Source organism: Rhynchophorus ferrugineus, unplaced genomic scaffold, assembly GCF_030347505.1.
Source record: "Rhynchophorus ferrugineus isolate W39M unplaced genomic scaffold, kcgeb_rfMv2 rfM3, whole genome shotgun sequence".
NCBI classification, from domain to species: domain Eukaryota; kingdom Metazoa; phylum Arthropoda; class Insecta; order Coleoptera; family Curculionidae; genus Rhynchophorus; species Rhynchophorus ferrugineus.
The window spans coordinates 34,205,353-34,225,449 of record NW_027472582.1 but is presented as its reverse complement, the minus strand read 5'-3'; the positions used below and the strand labels follow the sequence as shown (position 1 = coordinate 34,225,449).

The window sequence follows — 20,097 nt, the reverse complement described above, 5'->3', positions numbered from 1 at the left end:
ATATATACATCAGTTTCTCTCCATCAATCAAGTTTTTAGTCTGAAAGCTGTAGTTGCTTTATATTAATTGAGTACAGTACTCAAACGATGCTATTGAATATTTATTTTTTATTTTATTTATTCGGTGTTTCTAAGATCTTTGTATATAAAATTCTAAGAAAAGTTTTAACTCGTTTTAAAAGATTCCTTGTACTAGACTGTGCGAATAACATAACAATGACACTTTCTAATTTTTACACATTCGATGGCAATCATCATATCTAATTAATACGCAACAAAAATGTAAAAAATCTAATAAGACGCATTTCTACTTCGAATAATTTAACGGATGAGAAAGTTATTGTATTCTAAGTAGTTTTTTTCATGTCAAAGGAAACATAAAAATATATTATTACGAGTGAAAATTTCTAGTGGGTAGCATTATCGCTATTACTTTTATTGGGAAAATATTGTGGTGGCATACAATGCGTAACCTCTTTTCTTATCTTTTGATCTCTATGCTGGAATTGCTTCGCTGAATGGTTATTACATACAATTATAGAAAAATGCGGTTCAGTTATTTTGTGTCATATATGGTTTGATATTCGATCAATATTTTCTTCAATGTAAAATACCACAATATTAACAACTTAATGAATCAGCACCTTTCCCTTTTGGTGTTTTTTGCCTTGAAACTTTTTTCTTTGATTGAATTTGATTAGAATGTTAATAACCTTTTGATTCTTAAATTTGAGAAAATAATTGATTCAAAATATCTTTATTAACTTTCTACTAACATATTTTTTATTGGTGGTACAAATTAGTCTAGCCTGTTTGTGGATTTAAAATAGGTGTATTTTAGAACAATATGAATTAATTCAATTCGCTGGTGTGTTTTAGTGTTTTAGTGTGCTAAAGTGTTTTATCTATCAACATCCAGCGAATAGGTGGTAGGTGCCATAACATATCACATTTCAGCATTTCTAAGTAATTTTTTACGGCTATTAGGATTTGAAACCAAGTACTAACATGCGAAAGAATAAATTTGTTATATTTTTGATCTCATTCTGTCCATTTTCTTTCCATTGAACACAACTCAAATGACTTTATTGTAATCTATATCACTTTCCTGTAACAATTAACGAAGTATACATTTAACTGGGCATAGACATTTTTTGGGTTATTAAGGAATATCCAATTTAAATTTTTCAGTCACAATCCAATATTAAATTATTATTTATTTTGTACTCATCTATGCTGCTATCTAACTCTTGGTTTTCGGATGTTTTTGTCTGTCCAGAACGAGGTTTCAATTTAACGGACCAGTAAATATTCTTGTGGGTTCAACATTGTCACTATAAATTTCTACAAACATTAAATGCTCAACATTAACGCAGCATTTCCCTATTAGAGGACAAGTGTAAGAGTTTTTTTTAAATTCCTACTTGAATGAACACAGAAAACACGCCCTTTTTCATCAATATTTCGAATATATTTCACCCAAGAGCTATGATATAGGTAAATAAAATACAATAAATCACAGAACCTTTATATGAATACAATTATTAATTTTAAACTATTGAGCAAATATTGATTTTTAATATAGAAATAATTTCATATACTAAAGTTATTAGTTGTTTTGCAACCGACTTCAAAAACAACACATAAAATGATGGTGGTTTAAAGACCAATGGTGGCCGATGGCGAGAAAATGCAATGGGTACATAGAGAAAAACATTATGATTTCATGCATTAGATCATGTATTACATTTCAAAGGAATACCGCTATTAATCATCGATTTTGCACGATATTTTTTACTTTCATGTAAGATAATTTCCGGTTCATTTAAAACAATTAATAACTAGTAATATCTGATATTAGCCATCAGCAACTTTAAAGCAATAATCCGTCGCTTCTACATATACAGAGAGCCTCAAAACATGACGTGAATAATATAATATTAACATTTAAATAAATGGCCCTTCCTTGATCGTCTGATATTATCTTTTTTTGTTATCTTTAGTAGTTCTACCCAATGGGAAATTAGTATTTCTTCTGAAAATTTTTATATACATGACATCAGTAAGTGAACACCTGTATGAAACATGTTATTTTAAATCTTGCTCTAAAGCCTATATATGTTCATTAATCACACGGGATGGTAGCAAACGGTTTAGTTTAGCACTTTGGAGCATCTTATAGCTGGAGTTCGTATGTCCAAATGGATCTAAGTATTGTTATACAGCAATATCTCGTTATTTAAGACACGTTTCAATTAACTTAGATTTAGTTTAGGCCCAAGTTGTTTTCGTTTAGGTAATATGTGCTTTTTCCAAGTTAGTTCCAATTCTTCCGAAGTTCACGCAACGTAAAAGTTACATGAGTAGGTTTTTTTTATAATCTTTAATACGCTTTGATGCTATCATTGGGTATTTGTGAGATTCTATGATTGCCGTGTCGTATGCATATTATTAGTAGTGATGGTCGGTAGATCAGCAGTCTACAGGAGATACAAAACTGAATCCAATACACTGTCTTGTAAAATTCCTGAATGTATTGGATATAGTTCATGAGTTCGTTTTATAGGAAATTGTCTGTCAGTTAGATCTGTCTTTAATCTGTCTTATTAGATCATATCCAGGAGCTTTTTATGCTTAATTTATCTCATTAATATTTTTAACTTCCTTCATAGTAGTTTTTCTTGGGAGTGATCCATTTGAAATCAAAATTTTTGGGAGTCGGTAATTTTATTTTCATTTTCTGTAATAGTGTACATATGTGTAGTATATATATATATATATATATATATATATATATATATATATATATATATATATATATATATATATGTTGTATACCGGAAAATATGCTCGTGTACGTATTAATGGCTATACATCTAAATAACCGTCAAAAAGCGCAGCAGCATCAGAAATAGTAGCGTTATTTCCTACAATTTTGCCATACAAATCAATAATGATGCAGATCGGTTCCTCCCTTCGTTCAATGATGCATTTCCCTCCCGATTTTGTTATTTTGTAATAGCTACTTATAATGTGAAGCATGTTAAACTTGATAATTCTTGAGGAAATTAATTCTCTAGATTTAAATATTCTAGTTACCATTAAACTTGCTCTTAACTTCATTTCTAAATAAACAAAAAGGAAACCTTTGAGACAGTCCAACATTAACTTATAAAATGTTGATAATTTTAACCGCATTACCATTTGTTTATTAAGTTTATTAATTTATGTTTAATTGAAAACAAATTATTGCCGTTTTCTCGGACTTTGATGTAACTAAAATCGAAAAACATCAACAGGGAAACGAATTAATCACGAACATCTGTTTTATTATTTTCAAAACATCAATATAACTTTTGGGGTTAAAATATTAATTATGTTTTGGTCGGAATCAATTATTTACATGTTCTTAAAGCAAAAAATGCATTATCCATCTCGGTTGTTTACCAGGGCGGCGACACAATCTAAAACTATGGTAATTAAGGAAACGTCGGTTTTAGTCATCTGTATGTATTTACGAACATAAATAAAACAAAGCAATAAAATGCACTTGCGATATTTTAATGAGTTTAACGCGATAAAGAATATTGCGATTTATGGCGTCATCATTAAACTTTGAATCACAGCTAGATATTGTCTAGATTTATTAACTGCATTTGTGTTGTTATGTCTTGATACACGGGTTTAAGAAAAACACAAAGCGCCGGTTGTGTTTATATTTCATATATACAATCGTAAATGTAATTTTCCAGATATTTAACATACATCGACTCAAGTTCTGATAATATTAAAGGTCGTAAAAATTCTCTACAACTACGGTTTCAGTGATGAGTGATACTCATGATGCAAATTAGAACTAGTGTTTTGCTTCAAATACTGAAGGCATGGTTAGAAAACAAACCAGTATTGATTTAAATAATGAAATTACAAAATAATTGTTAAGAACATATGTTAAGTGTATAGGTATCAAATTACTTATAACACTCCAATTTAGACTCTAGATTCCCAACGGAAAAATCTGCTTCACTCATTATTTAATCAATAATGACTTAAATGAATATATTTTAGATGAATAGATAACATTTTAATTGTCCAAAATTTTCATATTCTTGCAACATTTCTTCGGAAATTCCTTCTCTGTAATCAATACATTGTAGCTGGATAATAATACTTATATTTCTCAACTACGCTTTATAATATATTATTGTGATCGAAAAATAGTAAGACGTAAAGTTGTGGTCTTGTATATTAAAAATTGTCAACAAAATGCCAACAAATAATATTAATTGAATGTTATATATTGTTGCCATGGAATATTGTCTTTGCCATAATGTCTTTGCAAGAAGCCAGAATCATGGGTGATATGTGATAATTTATACTTTTTTGATAAATTAATACCTGTTAAGATTATACCTTCCAATGCAGCATTAGAACATTGAGAATTTTTTCATCAAGAAGATATGTTATAGCCCCAATTGCTTTATTCACCCGAAGCAGTTCCGCCAGATTTCTGGAACGATGTACATTTGGAAATGTTTGCGTATTATTCCAAAATATTTTTGATGACAAGCTTTTTGATTTCAATGATTTACGGTTGGTTTTTAGATGGAAAATGATAATAGAAATTACACGATTAAAAATTTAACAATTCAGAAATAATATAAAATAAAAATTATGTGTGAGTAATACTGATAATTTAGTTTCCCGCTAAGCATTTAAGATAATGTGGGTTTCTTTGTAAAGAGTAAAAATAGTAAATCAGCCTACTACAGTTCTAATCAAAAAATAATTTAAAACCATATTTATTTGTAGATATTTGCGTAAAAAAATCATATATTTCGATTTTAAACACATACAAGTGAGAATGATTAGAGTGTGTTATTTAATTTTCCTTCTCTTTTTTTCAGAGACAATGTGAGCAACTTCATTAATTGGTGCAGATTTTCACTTGAAATAATTGAGTGCCTTCTGTTCGAATCCGATGACCTAATAATGCGTAAAAACGAGAAACACGTCATCTTATGCTTATTGGAAGTAGCCAGAAGGGGCGCCAAGTAAGTAACACTCAAATTTAATTTAAAAACGTGCGTTCTAAATTGTAATGAAGGAAATATAAAAACCATATTACATGCATTAATGCATTTTGATTTTAATATATACGCAGCCTGAATAGAATTACAGGATGCATTTTTTATTTATCTAATATATATTTGGTTGTTTATCTGATTTATTACAAAATTTAAAATGCATTATGCGTGTTCGGGACCTTGTGTATAACTAGGATTTATTAATATATAAATTATTGTAATAACTATAAGAATATTAATGTATACATAATATTCTAATACCTGAATGCTAAGTATAATTTTTGTTCATCGTTTTTTTTTACTTCTTAATAAAGGATTTCGTTAAGGTTATTGTAATTACGAATCTTAAGATTACTCTGCGACTGATATTACTAAGGTCCTGTTGGTCTATATGATTGAGGATATTACTCGTCATATGGTACGATGTTAACGATACTCAGATTCCCAACAAATTTCTCTTTTTATCAACTATTATTTTTATTAATACTCCAGTTTTTATATTTTTAGTAACGTAGAATATGTTTCGCTAATTTGTTACTGGATACTGGATATTTTATAGTAGCATTTTCGTACCCAAAAAAGTTTATTTCGAATTAATACATTTTCTGTCGAGTTATTTTTAACTTCTTTGTTAACTAGAAGACATTACTTTGTCAAAACAATCCTGCTGTTAAGATAATTCTGGATCTTTCATTACAAGTTATTTTTATATTAACTTTATAAAATAATTAATACTATAATTTATGATTCTCCTTACGCTTTAGTGTTTAGGAAGATTATAAAATACTATAGACATTTTTGAGGCTAATGAAATTATACAAAACATTTGTTTCTTTACAGATTTGGTATGCTGGCACCAATGTTGGTCCAAATGGAACGACAAATCGACAGAGAAATCGCGGCTGACCAGAAAAAGATGGGCATCAACGATGGAAGTGAACACAACAACGGTCTGGATGAAGATAGTGATAGCGAGTTTGAGGAAGAAGAACCGGTAATGATGTACGGACCAGTTCCACAAATAGTGACCAACGATCTAAAGAGTTTAGATGAAATGGTAAGTCTTGCGTTTATAATAAAAGATGAAATTTACATAATTGATTTAGATTCAACCTTAACACATATTGTTACAGTTAATTTCGTTTATGCATGACATTTAGATTTGTAGATGAAATATATAAAGCAGTCGACTTTAACTGATTGAAAAAAATAGTTGTATAAAGGTGAAATAGTTAATAGGTAATTATTTTAAAAGCCTGACAACCACTTACGGGTCGACCTTTCACTGCATTTTTATAGACTTCCAATTTGTATCTATTATCTAGGTGCATCGCAATTCTATTGTGTATGGACATGTAACGAGGTTTTTCCTATGGGACGGAAAGTTATATTGTAAGAATATAAAAATTTTATGTAATAGAAATGCTTAAAAATATTTTTATGTTGAAAATGTTTAGTGTAAATCATTATCTAATATAATAACAGTTGATTGTTATTGTCAAACTTTTTACCTTTTGACGATATTATATATGAAGGTTACATCTCATCTCTGAAAGTGGTTATATAATTACTGTTGTTTCTTTTGTTCCATTGATTTATCTTTTGTATGACTATTTACATGTGAATTTTCATTTAGATGTGAATTATGTTAACATTGGCAAAATTATCGTGCAGAAAGAAGGTTACCGTGTTATAAAAATTGATTGGTTTTTTTATTAAATAAACGTGGAAAGGAGACGTATCATTTGTGTCCACCCTATATACATTTTTCTTTGTTGATGAATCTACTAAAATTGTTTTACATTCCTCCTTTTTTAACCTTTTGGTGGCCGACAGCCAAGAATCTAAAAGAAATATTTGTGGCCATTTTCTTTTTTTGGTTATAAATATCTCAGTAAGAATGAGAAAACAATCAGAATTAAAGAAAATTTTCAATTTATTAGTTAATCTATTCAATTTTTAATTATGGTTAATAAAATATTTCAATTATTATTTTTAATTTTTTTATGCCAACGAGCAGGTATTATTATTAATTATTGTTAAGTTACACTAAATGTGTTTTTTGACTTCAACAAAAAAATAGTAGTCATAGTTTTTATTATTTTTTAGATAGGATTTCGTTGATATCTACATTCAGAAATCTTTAATTTAATATCTTTCTGCAGAAGATTTCATATCTGTAATGTTGACTCGTAATGTTGACTTGTAATGTTAAGTATTGTTGAAGTTCTGTTCTGTTCTATCCACGTGACAAATCCAGATCTCAACTGACATTACAACAACTCCGACTGGTTCAACCTATCTAATTGAACATATTTTTCTTACAATCAGGGTTGTGAGATCTTGCCGGGGATTATTTAATGTATCGAAAAATGTTTCCTTGTTCGACATCAATATCTTCATTTTCTACTTTCAACTCAAACATTTGGTGTAAGAGGAGTAGAAGCCAGCAAGGTAACTGGACGTGGTATAGGACGAATGAAAGATGGAATATTTCACTGATCCTGTTCTTATTTACAATAAAATATAGTTTGTCGGATCTCACTAGACAATAGACACAGCAAGAGCAAGAGCCATTGATTTTACAGCAATTTGTGAAATCTTTGAATTATCTTTGACTTAATCTTCAACCCAAAATAATACCAGTCTTTATAAAGGGTTTAAATACCCTTTCTCTGAGAAACATTGGATTTGATCATAATGTATCAGACACTGTTGAGTAAACATGTGGTATAAACTTCATATATATTTTTTTATTATTAAACTCTTAGAACGTCAACAGTCTGCCCATGGGCAATTTGTATTATTGTATAATTTCTGTTATATAATATAACCATCCTAACATGTAGAAGATCACTTCAATAAATAATCTGCTGTACAACTTAAAATCTAAATTTTATTCTAGATACTATTCTAACTTATTCTAGAAATTATTAAATTTTACTCTATGTGTCTATTAATCAGTTCGTATGGTAGTTTGCGTTTGTGCCTAGGCTCTTCACTGTCATCACGCACATTTAACTGTTTGGCAGTGCAGTGGGATGCACTAATAGTCTTTCAGAGTACTTCACACTAGCACTTCGAATCACACTCGTTATGGGTTCTAAGGTGATATCGCGTTGAATCAGTTTGTTGGACTGGACACGTAATATGGGGCATCGACGATGACTCGCAACAAAACTTTATTCTGGAACGTCTGGAGGATATTTATGTTAGATTTGCTAGTATTACCCCACAGTTCAATACCATAGGTCCAGATGGGCCTAAGTATTGACTTATACTGCAAAACCTTGTTATCTAATGATAATTTTAATTTGCGCCCTATCAGCCAATACATTTGGTTTAGTTTAAGCCCAAGCTGTTTTCGTTTTGTCACTATATGTTTCTTCCATGTCAAACGTTGATCAAAATGTATTCCTGCATTGGACTGTAGGTCAGTGAACTATATATATTGCTATAATAAATTTTACTCTTAATAATTAAATACTCCAAAACCGGATATTCTACTCCAGTTAATAGTATCGCCGTTTATAACGTTCAAATAAAAGAAGGTCGAAAAAAGGTTATTTGTATTATATTTTGATATATTTATTTATATTTTAGTGTAAGTTTCTATGATTTTTTTCCAAAAATCTATACATACAACTTACATAAAATATTACTACAATCTTACGAGTAACATTATTTACTTTACAAGTTGGGAAGTAAACCACAAATTCATTTTGCATCTCAACAAAATGTCATTAAATCTTACTTGGATGATTTCTGAACACTAGCTTCTTAAATTATTGATGTAGATAGGCAAATGTAATATGTAGTTATGAAATAAGGCACAACATATTTTTAATTTTGGTTAAAAGCAGACTCTTGTGTGTTTTTGTCAATTATTAGCGAATTTTGGCTATGTTCATATTGAACAAACTACTGCACTCTCTATGAAGCTCCTCAATCATTCGTAGCATTTTTTAGCATGATGACAATAAAAAGCGATATCTCTAAGGCAATTAAATAAAAATAGTTGTAGAACTACACAAAGGGTTATAAGTGTATTTAATTCACAATTATTATACGAATAATTGCCATTGTGCCATTTATCGCGTAGAAGCAATCTTTGTCAAGACTGTATTCAGTATATGTTCATCTATAAAAATAATGCTATAATTATTAAAGTAAAATACTTCTTTTTTATCATCCATCACTTCCCTCATTAACGTGATAACATTTCTATACAACTTAATCAATCTTGATTTAGAGATACGTAAATGAAGATTATATTATGACTATCATTTATCATCGTTCACATCATCGATCATTTTTATAATAAACATAGATAACATGTCGCAAATGTTTTTGCGGTATCATTCGAAGTGAAACCACAAATTTACCCAATTTAAGCAGCAAATCAATTCATTATTATTACTAACCAATGGGTTTGTGCCGGCGAGTGAATGACACCAGCTCTCCAAGATCGATTTATCATTCACCGGATCAGAAGTAGGCAACCGCGCTTACATAACGAAACGGTCGATTTTTATATGTTTATTTTTTTTCGTTCTTTTTATTGCTTTGGAATTAGTTATTTGTTTTTGCGGCAATTTAAATTATAGCTTCCTAAAATAAAAAAGTATGTCCGTTGCTTATTTCTTCAAATATTTTCTGCTTTTTAATATAATACATAAGATAGATAGTAAAACATTTCATCGCAGTTTGGACAGTGTTATTTACTATAGTTGTAATATACAGTCACAGTTTATATTTACGTAAATCAACGATAACCATTAATTATTTATTATACATTTAATTCACATCCAATAAAATACTTTACTGTATTTAGTAAACTGTATGTAATAAGTTTTCCCATATTTTTTGCTCTATAATATAATGCATAAGATAAATAGTAAAACATTTCATGGCAGTTTGGACAGTGTTATTTACTATAGTTGTAATATACAGTTTAGATTTACGTATATCAACGATAACTATTGATAACTTTAATTCACATCCAATAAAATACTTTACGGTATTTACCAAACTGGATGTAATAAGTTGTCCAACCAATTTTGTGTTCCATAAGTAAATAATGAGCAGGAGGTAAAAGAGACCAAATAATGATGAAATAAAAAGTCGACAAAGTAAAAACAGTAATGTTAGAGACATTTTCTTGTAACTTTTTATTGTTGGTTTAGCCAGATGTAAAAATTTACGATAATATACTTTACAGAAAAATAATTATTATTCGTGAACGTTAATAAATTTGTAAACAAGAATTGTTGCAATGTACATTCTATTCGTCATATTTAGCTACCTATAACTTTAAACAGTGTCCTAAATTATTTTCGTTGGGAAAAGAGGTAATGCCAGCTTGAGAACATTTTTTACAGACTTTCGCTTTAGTTGTAGGAGCAATACGGAATAACGTTAAAGCATCTGATAAGAGAATGTATTTTAGCAGCAAAAGATATATACAATTTTAACTTACTTCATTTATCTTTAAAAAATAACTGTATAATTAGTCAAAAAACCACTTTTTTCTTGTTATTCACACTCATTACACGACTTTTTAGTGAAAGCATAAATGCTAAAGCGCATTTTTTCATATTTTCGAAATCAAAACGAAACTGTTATCATTGACAAAGAATTTCGTTTCGCAATTAAAAGTAATTGCCATAAAATGGGTTTCAACCACAATGTCTGTCCGGCACATCAAAAATGTATCGGTCAAATGCAATGTAAATGCCATTAGCCAACAATTAAATAGTTATTTCGATAACAATAATGCAAAAAATTTGTCTCCAACATTCACATTGTTGAGCAACACCAATCAATAATCAAGAAGGTGTTGATGAGAATAATTTAGCGTTTATTTGTTTTAAATGTTAAGGCGTTAAGAAATATTTGACTCATAATTAAGTTTTTATATACATCAAAACTTTATAGCAAATTTAGTATAATAAATAATCATATTTTAATTAAACAGAGAGGTGAAATAAGAAATTATTAATAATGCAGTTTAATAATTTAATTTGTATGCACTAAAATTAGTTAATAATAGTCCCATATATAAAAATAATTTTGTATGCTTTAATATTTTTAAAAAATCCTCACTTGTCAAGTACAAAATAGATCAACAATTTCTTAATATCTAAAAATATATATACAGGATTATTTAAAATCAGGTATAGGAATTCTCGGACATACATATTTCATCTCCTACAAGTCTATAAGATATGTTATCGAAAATGTTATCTCTGAAAGAGCCAAATGTTCTTTCTAGATTATAAAAGTATAAAAGTCTCAGTAAAAGGTTCACAAATATGTGATAGAAGACCATATGAAATTTCAGATATATTGAAAATTAAGGTAATTAAGCTTTTCTATTTAATTGAATTTCGTACAACATGAAACTTATTAGAGCAATAAGTTTAATGATTTAAGGATACTTAAGATTAAGTATTAATCAAATTATCTAGTAACCTCCAATTAAGAGTTAATTTATTAACAAACTATTTTTAAATCATTGACTTACTACATTGATTTTTTAAGTTGCTCGTTGATTATTTCGCTATAAAATTTCCCATATTCAAATTATATAACACATAAAGATCTTCCCACATGATTGTTATGGCCACAATGTCACATCGCTAAGAGGATTCCTTATTATGAGAAATACAAATAAAGACAAAGATAAAAATATTACAACATATTTAAGCTGTTGACCTGGCGCAGTAATTCGAAAGTAGTATTTTTTTATTAATATAAATAATTTTAATAGGTCTCAACTAAAGAATAAGCCTCCATCATATTTTCCTTAACCTAAATTTTAATGGAATTTTGAAACGCCTGAAAAAGTTTTCGTATTGTATTGCTCTATGAATTTTAATGGAAAAATTATAGCAATTTGATTCAAGATATGTAACGTTCGACCAAACCACAAAAAGCACGATCTTAAATATTTTCTGTATGCATATAGAATATTATTCGATTCATTTTTTTATTTGGTTTAGATTGATTATGCAGTCTTCAGATTTACTTCGTCAATAATTTAAAATTATGTTTTATTACTAAACAATATCTCAATTATAATAGGTAATAAATAGGTAATAAGGTAATAAAAATTACATTCTCAACAATACTTATCCAATGAGTAACGAAATATTTTTTTTAAACCAAAGATTTTCACGTTTCTCACTTTTTTAACCGACTTCGAAAAAGGAGGAAGTTCTATGTTCGGTTGTAATTGTTTTTAAAAGAATTTTCGCCGATTTCTTCGTCAATTGTGGGCAGATTTTAAATATTATTTTTTTATTCGAAACAGTGCACTTCCGACATGGTCCCATTGAAACCAAATCTTGGGGGGGATTCTCTCAGATTTCAAAGGCACATATAATGTTTTCACATATTTCTTTTCCACACATATCTATAATAAACAGATATTTGGGTATAATGTTATTGCTGAGCTGATGTGACGAAAAATCGGAAGTCGTTCAGTGCAAAAACCATTTAGTTTGCTTTTTAAGCACAAACTATACCATATATAACCTCATAGAAATCTTGTACACAACTGCTTTTATGGTGTAATACTTAAAGCGTTTAGCTCCCTAAGGGAGGTCGCGGGTTCGATTCCCGGCGGGGACAATAACTTGTTCTTTAGTTTAGTTGGAAAATTTGTCAAATCACTTAGACTAAGTAGCGAGCCTCAGTGCCTGAAATATTCCTTTTTTTTCAATCAGTGTTTCTTTATTCCTATTTTTCCTCATACCGACTTCAAACTGGTTTTTATTTAGTTATGAAAAAGATTATTACCTACATATTTTATTTTAAAGCGTTTTTTTTGTGTCAAAAGTCTAAGTTTGATTATTTTTTACGTTATAGCCAGTTCCTTATTTATTTTTTGAAGTCGGTTCAATTTTTCTTGTGAAAATATTTTTAACTTTGTTAATGTATATACTGGTACTATTCTCTATGTTTACACTAATATCGCAAAACATCAACCCAAAAGGCATTGTCCTCTTGAGCGCCTTTGTTCATGATTTAGAGTCAGATTTGTCATGGTCTAGTTAATGATGTCCGTTTTCAAATTTCGATTGGAATCACTATTTCTTGAGGTACCACGGACAAGTATATCTTCAATATACATAACAACAACTTATATATATATAACAACTTGGTAAGGTCATACTTCTTTTATTTTCTTCTTTTGCGGCTATCCGGGTTTAAATATAATTATTATTTCCGCTATTTACGATATCTTACAAGGATTTTAACTGGAAACTTTTTTAATATTTCTGCTGTAATCAAGTCAAGTCTAGGAGTCTTTTTTATTCCCGCTGCGATTTCTTTTGGAGTAGTAAGTGAAATATATCTGTTTTTTATGGTTCTTTATGATTCTTTAAGATACTTCTAGTTAATAATGCTTTAACTGGCATTCGATTTGAAAATTATCTCTAGGCGTTAAAAATATGTAATTCTAATTAGGTATAGTTCAGACTGGAGTATCTCCATTATTATTAAGTAATGATTTTATTAAGTATATGTAAATTTCAACCAATAACCTATAATGAACTACAATAAACTATTGTGCTAATAAAAGCTTTCAATATAATTTCATAACAGACATGACACTTTCAACAAGGAAGTATTTTAAAGAGGTGTGAACAGATACATTTCAAACCATTATAATACAATAAAGCTCCAAATCAAATTATCTAAAAAAAAAACATTCATTTTATAATATAAAATGTTGCTTCAATTAAAAAAAAAAAGTAACTATTATAAAAAAAAGTCCGTCATGTTTTAATCAATATTAACAAACAATAAAAAATGTTATGAGAATATTTCGATTAAATGTCAAACGTTTATTCGTGAGCCTTATCGAGATAATAAAACCGTTTTCTTATGCTCGGGTATTTCGGACGATATACTGGCGAATTCATAATCAAATCTTAAAATATTGATAGCGAAATGTTATGGCTGTCGATGAAAAACTGATGTGTAGTTATTAGGAAAAATCTAGGCGTGGACTCTTAAATGTCACTAGGATTGCGTTTAAATTTTACTGCTGTAAAATACTGTGTGAAGTAAACTTTATTACACCAGCCTTGGGCCAGTAAACCTTTGCGGCATTCGAAGCCATTGATTTTTTCCCTCTCGGTTGGGAACTGATCAAAGATTATGTTAGGCCAATTTACATAATCAGTAGAATGTAATACTGTGTTGTGGAATAGACATTTCTTGTACTATTGAAAAGTTTATTCTGGAGTAATATTCGCTCTAGATATACCAGTTTGTTATTACCTATTAATATTTATCATAAAAACTAATAAGCTAAAATAAAACAAAGTACCATAATAAAACTACATAATTACTGTGTTTCATTTTGTCTCTAAAACTTAACAGTTTATGTTCCGCAATTGTCATTTTCTATTAGTTGGCATCGTCAATTAACTAAAATACAATAATAATTCTGGTAACGTAATGTTTTCGAATAAAAACTAAATTTCAATATATTTTATATCCGAAAAATGTAATTTACCCGTACTCGACAAGGATACATAAAAAAAGCCAAGAAAGAAACTTTCTACCCTCTGGAAATAGAAATGAATCCAGACGATTTACTGTCGCCAGTGTTTTATATGGGTTTGAAGTTCGAGCACTCTACTTATGTGGATAAGATGTACAGCTACACCTTTTTAACTAGGCAATACATTAGCTCTCAAGATAAACATTTTAGGTTTAAACATATTTTTGGGCTTATAATGTAATTGGTCATTTATTATTTTGTAAGTATTATTGTCGAATGAATACCAGATATTATTTTATTATGACTTATAGTGGACAAATTATTTTAAATTATTAACGAAGGTTATGGTACCAAAAAAAATACATATCCAAATTGGAAAAGTAAAGACAGAACAAGTATATTCCTTTAAATATATGGGATTAGAAGTTAATAGAAACAGTAATGAAAGCCTGGAAAAGGAAATTATAGAATTGTAAATGTTATGAATTTATACTTTGCAATGAATTTGAATTTGAATAATGAATTTATCAACAAAAAAGAGATATTAAGCAAAACAAAATTGAAAGTATAGAGAACAATATATAGACCAATTTCATTGGTGGGCTAAGAGACATAGATTCTATATGCAAAAAATAAAAACAGAATCCAAGTTACAAAAATAAAATATTATAATATAACAAAGGTGGAAAGGAGGAGAAATATAGAAATATGAATATATCAACCAACCATATCAATATATCACACCTGGGCAAAAATAACGTAACAATGCAATAAGATAAGTTCATGAAAAACATCTCTTTACTCTACATGTCTCGAGCAGTGACGCTTCTGTAGTTGCATAATTAAACACCAAGGTGTAGAAATGTCGGTATAGTAGGCAGCCATTTTGAATGCAGTATTGCTAGAACAATGTCATTTCTGAGCTTTACGATTATATATTTGCAGGTTGTATTTGTAGTTATGTCGTTATTTTTTTGTATTAGACTTATTTTTATTTAGTGTCACATTGTGTAATTAAGTTGAATCCCGACTTATTGTGATAACAGTTATCATTATCCCAGATCTAAACCTGTCAAACCTGTGTAGTTAGTAACATCAAGGTAATTAAGATTATAAAAAGTGAGTCAAGAGTAATTTTTGTAAAAACAAAGATGACAAATTTCTAAAAATAGAGGTCGATGTAAAATTAAACCGCGTAAAATATATTAGTTGCTCTTCAGCATACTACTACATGAATAGGTTTTATAAACGTTTTTTTTTTCAACCAATTTTACTTAATTATCAAGGAGTATCTGCTCTAGCAAATAAAAAAGATACTAAGAAGAAGATGAAATATATGAACTAAAAATTATGGTGTCAATTAAAATATTACATCTTTTGAATATTTCGTTGCTTTTTTTAATTTATCATAAATATAACCAAGTATTAATATTAAAACTAATTTAAACAATGTAACATCTGAAATTATTTTCTTGTTTAATGTTTTTCAGTTTTTCTTGAATAATGGCATTTTACCCTTAATATTTTACAAATATTTTTTTTCAGAAAAATGTATAATCTGATTTCACGTATAATATAAACTTTATTTTTGTTATACTGAAGTTTTTTTTTAAATTGTGACATTATTCTGAAACTATTTAACTCAATTATGACATCTTGGTGCAATTCCACGTCTGGATGTCATACGTCCATATGGACTTAAGGATTTGCTTTTGAAATTGTGACTTTATTCTTGCCGGGCTGCGATATGCTTAAAGGGATCTGGCTGACTGATTTGAGAATCTGTTCAGAAGACAAACTAAGTTTTTGTTGATCTACTCTATCTTTAAAATATGACAAACCACTACGATCTCATAAATCTTGAAGTATTATTATTTATACATCATTGATTTCATTATTCATTATTAGCATTGGTTCCACAATCAAAATGTCCACACTATCATCGAATTATTGTTACTGTTAGATACATTATTGTTATTAACTATTTAAAGAAATACAACATAGTGAAATGGATGATAATAATATTGGAAAATACTACGAATCATAATATTTAACATACCCAATAGCTAATATTGTTTATTTAATAAACTGGACGCTATATGGTCATATGGGCAGTTTATTTGCATTCATACAAAAACGGAATTTGTCCTAATAATCCCAATATAAATTTTTTTGAAGTAGTTTTTCATATTTTGCTTTATTTGTATATATTTGGATAATGTGTTATTAACAATATTATTGGTCCTGTAGTGAGTCATCGTGGAATTAACGCAATTTAATATAATTAACTGTGATTGTCAGTAAGATGCTTTTCTGTTTTAATTTAAAACTACTTATTTACAATTGCAAGCATATTTTTCATTTTAAAATATAATTTATAGTTTATATACATGATATGGAATAACATGTGAGTGAGTATAACTAACATATTTTGTGTGTAAAATTGGTATAATATATATTTTTCAAAAATGTTTTCCGTCATTTTATACAACTTGTTCCCATCATTCTGGGTCCAATTATCAATCCATTCTTCTTAAAATTTCGAGGCCATATGCCAGTTATCGACTGCATCGACCTGAATAAGTTATCAGAAAGCGCTATGCCTGGTGAGTACGCTGGGTGCAGCAGAACTTCCTATTCGAGCTAAAATATCATTCACAACGTATGGTGGAATATGAGTTATGCTAGAGGATAACTTATTCCTTATTGCTTGTCTCTTAGCAACAATATATTCATTCAATTTGTCTAATTGCCTTCGGTAAACATCCGCTGTAAGAATTTCATTTGGTTTACGTTTCGTGCTTTAAAATACTAAATAACGCAATAAACCGCATAACAATTAAAATACATCTTTTCACTTTCCATATAAAAATAACTGCGTGACCAATAATGAATAGTTACAGAAACCTGTGCCATTTCACCTGTATTGCAGGAAATACATCTGACCTATAGCTAATTGTGCTCTACTATTGACGCCACCACTATACATGGATCTATCGATTTAGAATCGAGACAGACGGCGCCGCAAAGTCTAGCTAAAAATTCAGCGCGATTGCTGCCAAGAGGTATATAAGTATCACCGAGAGTGATTAATATTCCTTTGAAATATTTCTATTGGGGAATTTTGTTTAATCAACAACTGTGTACCGCGAATTCTAAGATGTTCAAGTAAATAAAGAGCTTTGTCATCATATAAAAATTCGATAGCTGCTTATAGAAATAGTCATTATACAAAGTAATATACTTTTAAAAGAACAGTCAATTAATTGTAAAGAATTTAAATGGATTTGACTTTGTTTTAAAAAATGTGTACTTTACACGTCTTCAATGTATAAACAAATCGGCTCATTTTCTGGTATTTTCATGAAAATGTTTCAACCATTCACACCGTTTCTTCATCTTTTCAGACTTTTTGGATTAATCAGCTTGTACTTCGTCAGCTGCGTCGATGCCAATAAAAAACTGGTTAAATTAATTCGAATTTTTAATTTGAATTTGAATGTCGATGCGCTAGTTATTATAAATTAATCAAAGTTAATTCATCCTCCAGACTACTACTTTTATTTAGAGTATTTAAAGTATTAAGTTATATATAATATATATATGTATGTCCAAAAATCAGATCGGAAGTCCAAGTTTCGGATCCATACAGAAGAGTTGACAAGACAAGCGTTCGAAAGAGGCGGGTTTTAGTCTTGATTTTAATGCTTCTGCTCTTCCACACACGCACTATCTTAGAAAAGCAAGAGCAGTTGCAGCTTGGTCTATTCGACTTATTACTTCGGTGGTAGATACCATTTTGTCTCCACTGTTACTGATTCCAACTACTTCAACTGCCGCACTTGTTCAAACAGGATCCGATTGAGATCTATAACAGCAGGCAATCCGTCAGAAGTCGTCGGATCATGAAAAGTGTTATAATCCTCAACATCCATATCAACGAGTCTCATCAGCGAATATTAGGTCAGTCAAGGAGTTCGTAGCAAACTAGAGAATGTCTTTTTTTAAATATTTTGCATAATTGCATCCACAATTATGTTGAGAAATACATTGGAGAGACGACACAAACCATTTTGCACCCGCACAAGGCTAATAAAGAACCCTAAATTGCCTGAAGAAATGTAATAACTTTTAGGAGAGAATGTTTTTCTTCCAAAGCTGCCCAAAATGAGTGCCAGTGTATACAGTCGAAAGGATACAAATCAATAAAAACGTCAATGGCACGCGTTCCATGCTCTACATCTAATACATTCCTCCATTGGTTGACGTAGTGCAAAAATATTAACTACGCAACCTTGATTGGATCTCAGACCCATCTGCTCTTTTGAACTTGTCTCCTTGTGTGTCATTGGAAGTCTCGTTTGTACGTTCTTCATAAATCTTTCTCGACCTTTAATAGGAGACTTATACCTGTATTTTTCGCTGGGGTTTAAGCGTAAAGCGAGCTACTACTATAGACAATCATTTGGTAATTCTTCATGGCGAAGGTATGCGACTGATACTCAGCTGGTAATTCCATTATACCCATAGTTTAAGCTTTTTTTAGATGAAAATATAGCACACAGAGAAGAACACACTTGAACTGAAATGATTTAAGTAACTTAAAAGACCGTTTTCATCCCTATATGTTTTAAAATTGACTATTTACGGTATTATAATGTACGCCTAAAATACTTTCGTTTTTATCGACTATCAAGATATATGTGTGAAATATATCAATCTGCAACTAAAATAAGATATTTTAATGAGAAATATTTAGATAATTACACATTAATGAGTATATTTGGATATCGAATGCCCTATTTTCCCACGGTAATTAATTAATTGTCGCCCATTTTCTCATAAAAAGTAAATGTATTAACATACTTTTGGACGATAACATGACGTGTCCGGTTGAAAAAAGACTGTTTATTAAACTGCGACAACAACAATTATGTTTTTAATAAATGACTTTTACTTTCGTGGAGCTTACACTAAAAAATAATTTACGATTCATTCTCGAGCAATCGTGTTGCATCAACTTTGGACACTGATTTAATTTTATCTCATATTAATTGCGTTATCAAAAATTAATTGCTCCTCTTTTGCAAAACAAAATGCAACGTAACGTTGCAGGTTGTAATGTTAACATATATAATTTATGATATCATAAAAATATGTTTTATTTCATTTGTTTTAAAACGGTTATTTTCAAATACTTTAAAAAATATACCCATTGAGATGGAACAGTAAATTAGACATCACTTATTTGTCATTTATTTTGAGTTATTGTAATTAATTAACAAATAAATTTATGTAATATAACATTAAATTTTATCTTACTTAACAACTTTGTTAACATAAAAACATTTAGCACATTTTTAAAAATATATATTTGGGAGTCCTTTTTTACCTACGGTTTATCTAGACTGAAAATGTTGTTTAACGTGGGCTTCGAACTACGGTCCTCGGCATTAAGTCTACCGACTGGTGAGTCACCAACTTTGGACA

The 20,097-nt window shown here is 29.3% G+C and overlaps 1 protein-coding gene and 1 long non-coding RNA gene across 5 annotated transcripts in view; both read left to right on the top strand.

Annotated features, from left to right (window-relative positions):
- LOC143193357 (GAS2-like protein pickled eggs) overlaps positions 1-20,097 on the top strand; it is a 176,572-nt gene that overhangs the window by 109,169 nt on the left and 47,306 nt on the right. For all 4 annotated transcript variants that reach the window (XM_076399522.1, XM_076399520.1, XM_076399521.1 and 1 more), the window contains exons 5-6: positions 4,908-5,054; positions 5,928-6,144. In XM_076399522.1, the coding sequence (XP_076255637.1) occupies positions 4,908-5,054; positions 5,928-6,144 (364 nt within the window). The remainder of the gene's footprint in view (positions 1-4,907; positions 5,055-5,927; positions 6,145-20,097) is intronic.
- LOC143193361 (uncharacterized) lies at positions 9,415-13,804 on the top strand. The gene is made up of 2 exons (XR_013004995.1): positions 9,415-9,819; positions 10,028-13,804. It is a non-coding gene; the product is annotated as an uncharacterized LOC143193361 (long non-coding RNA).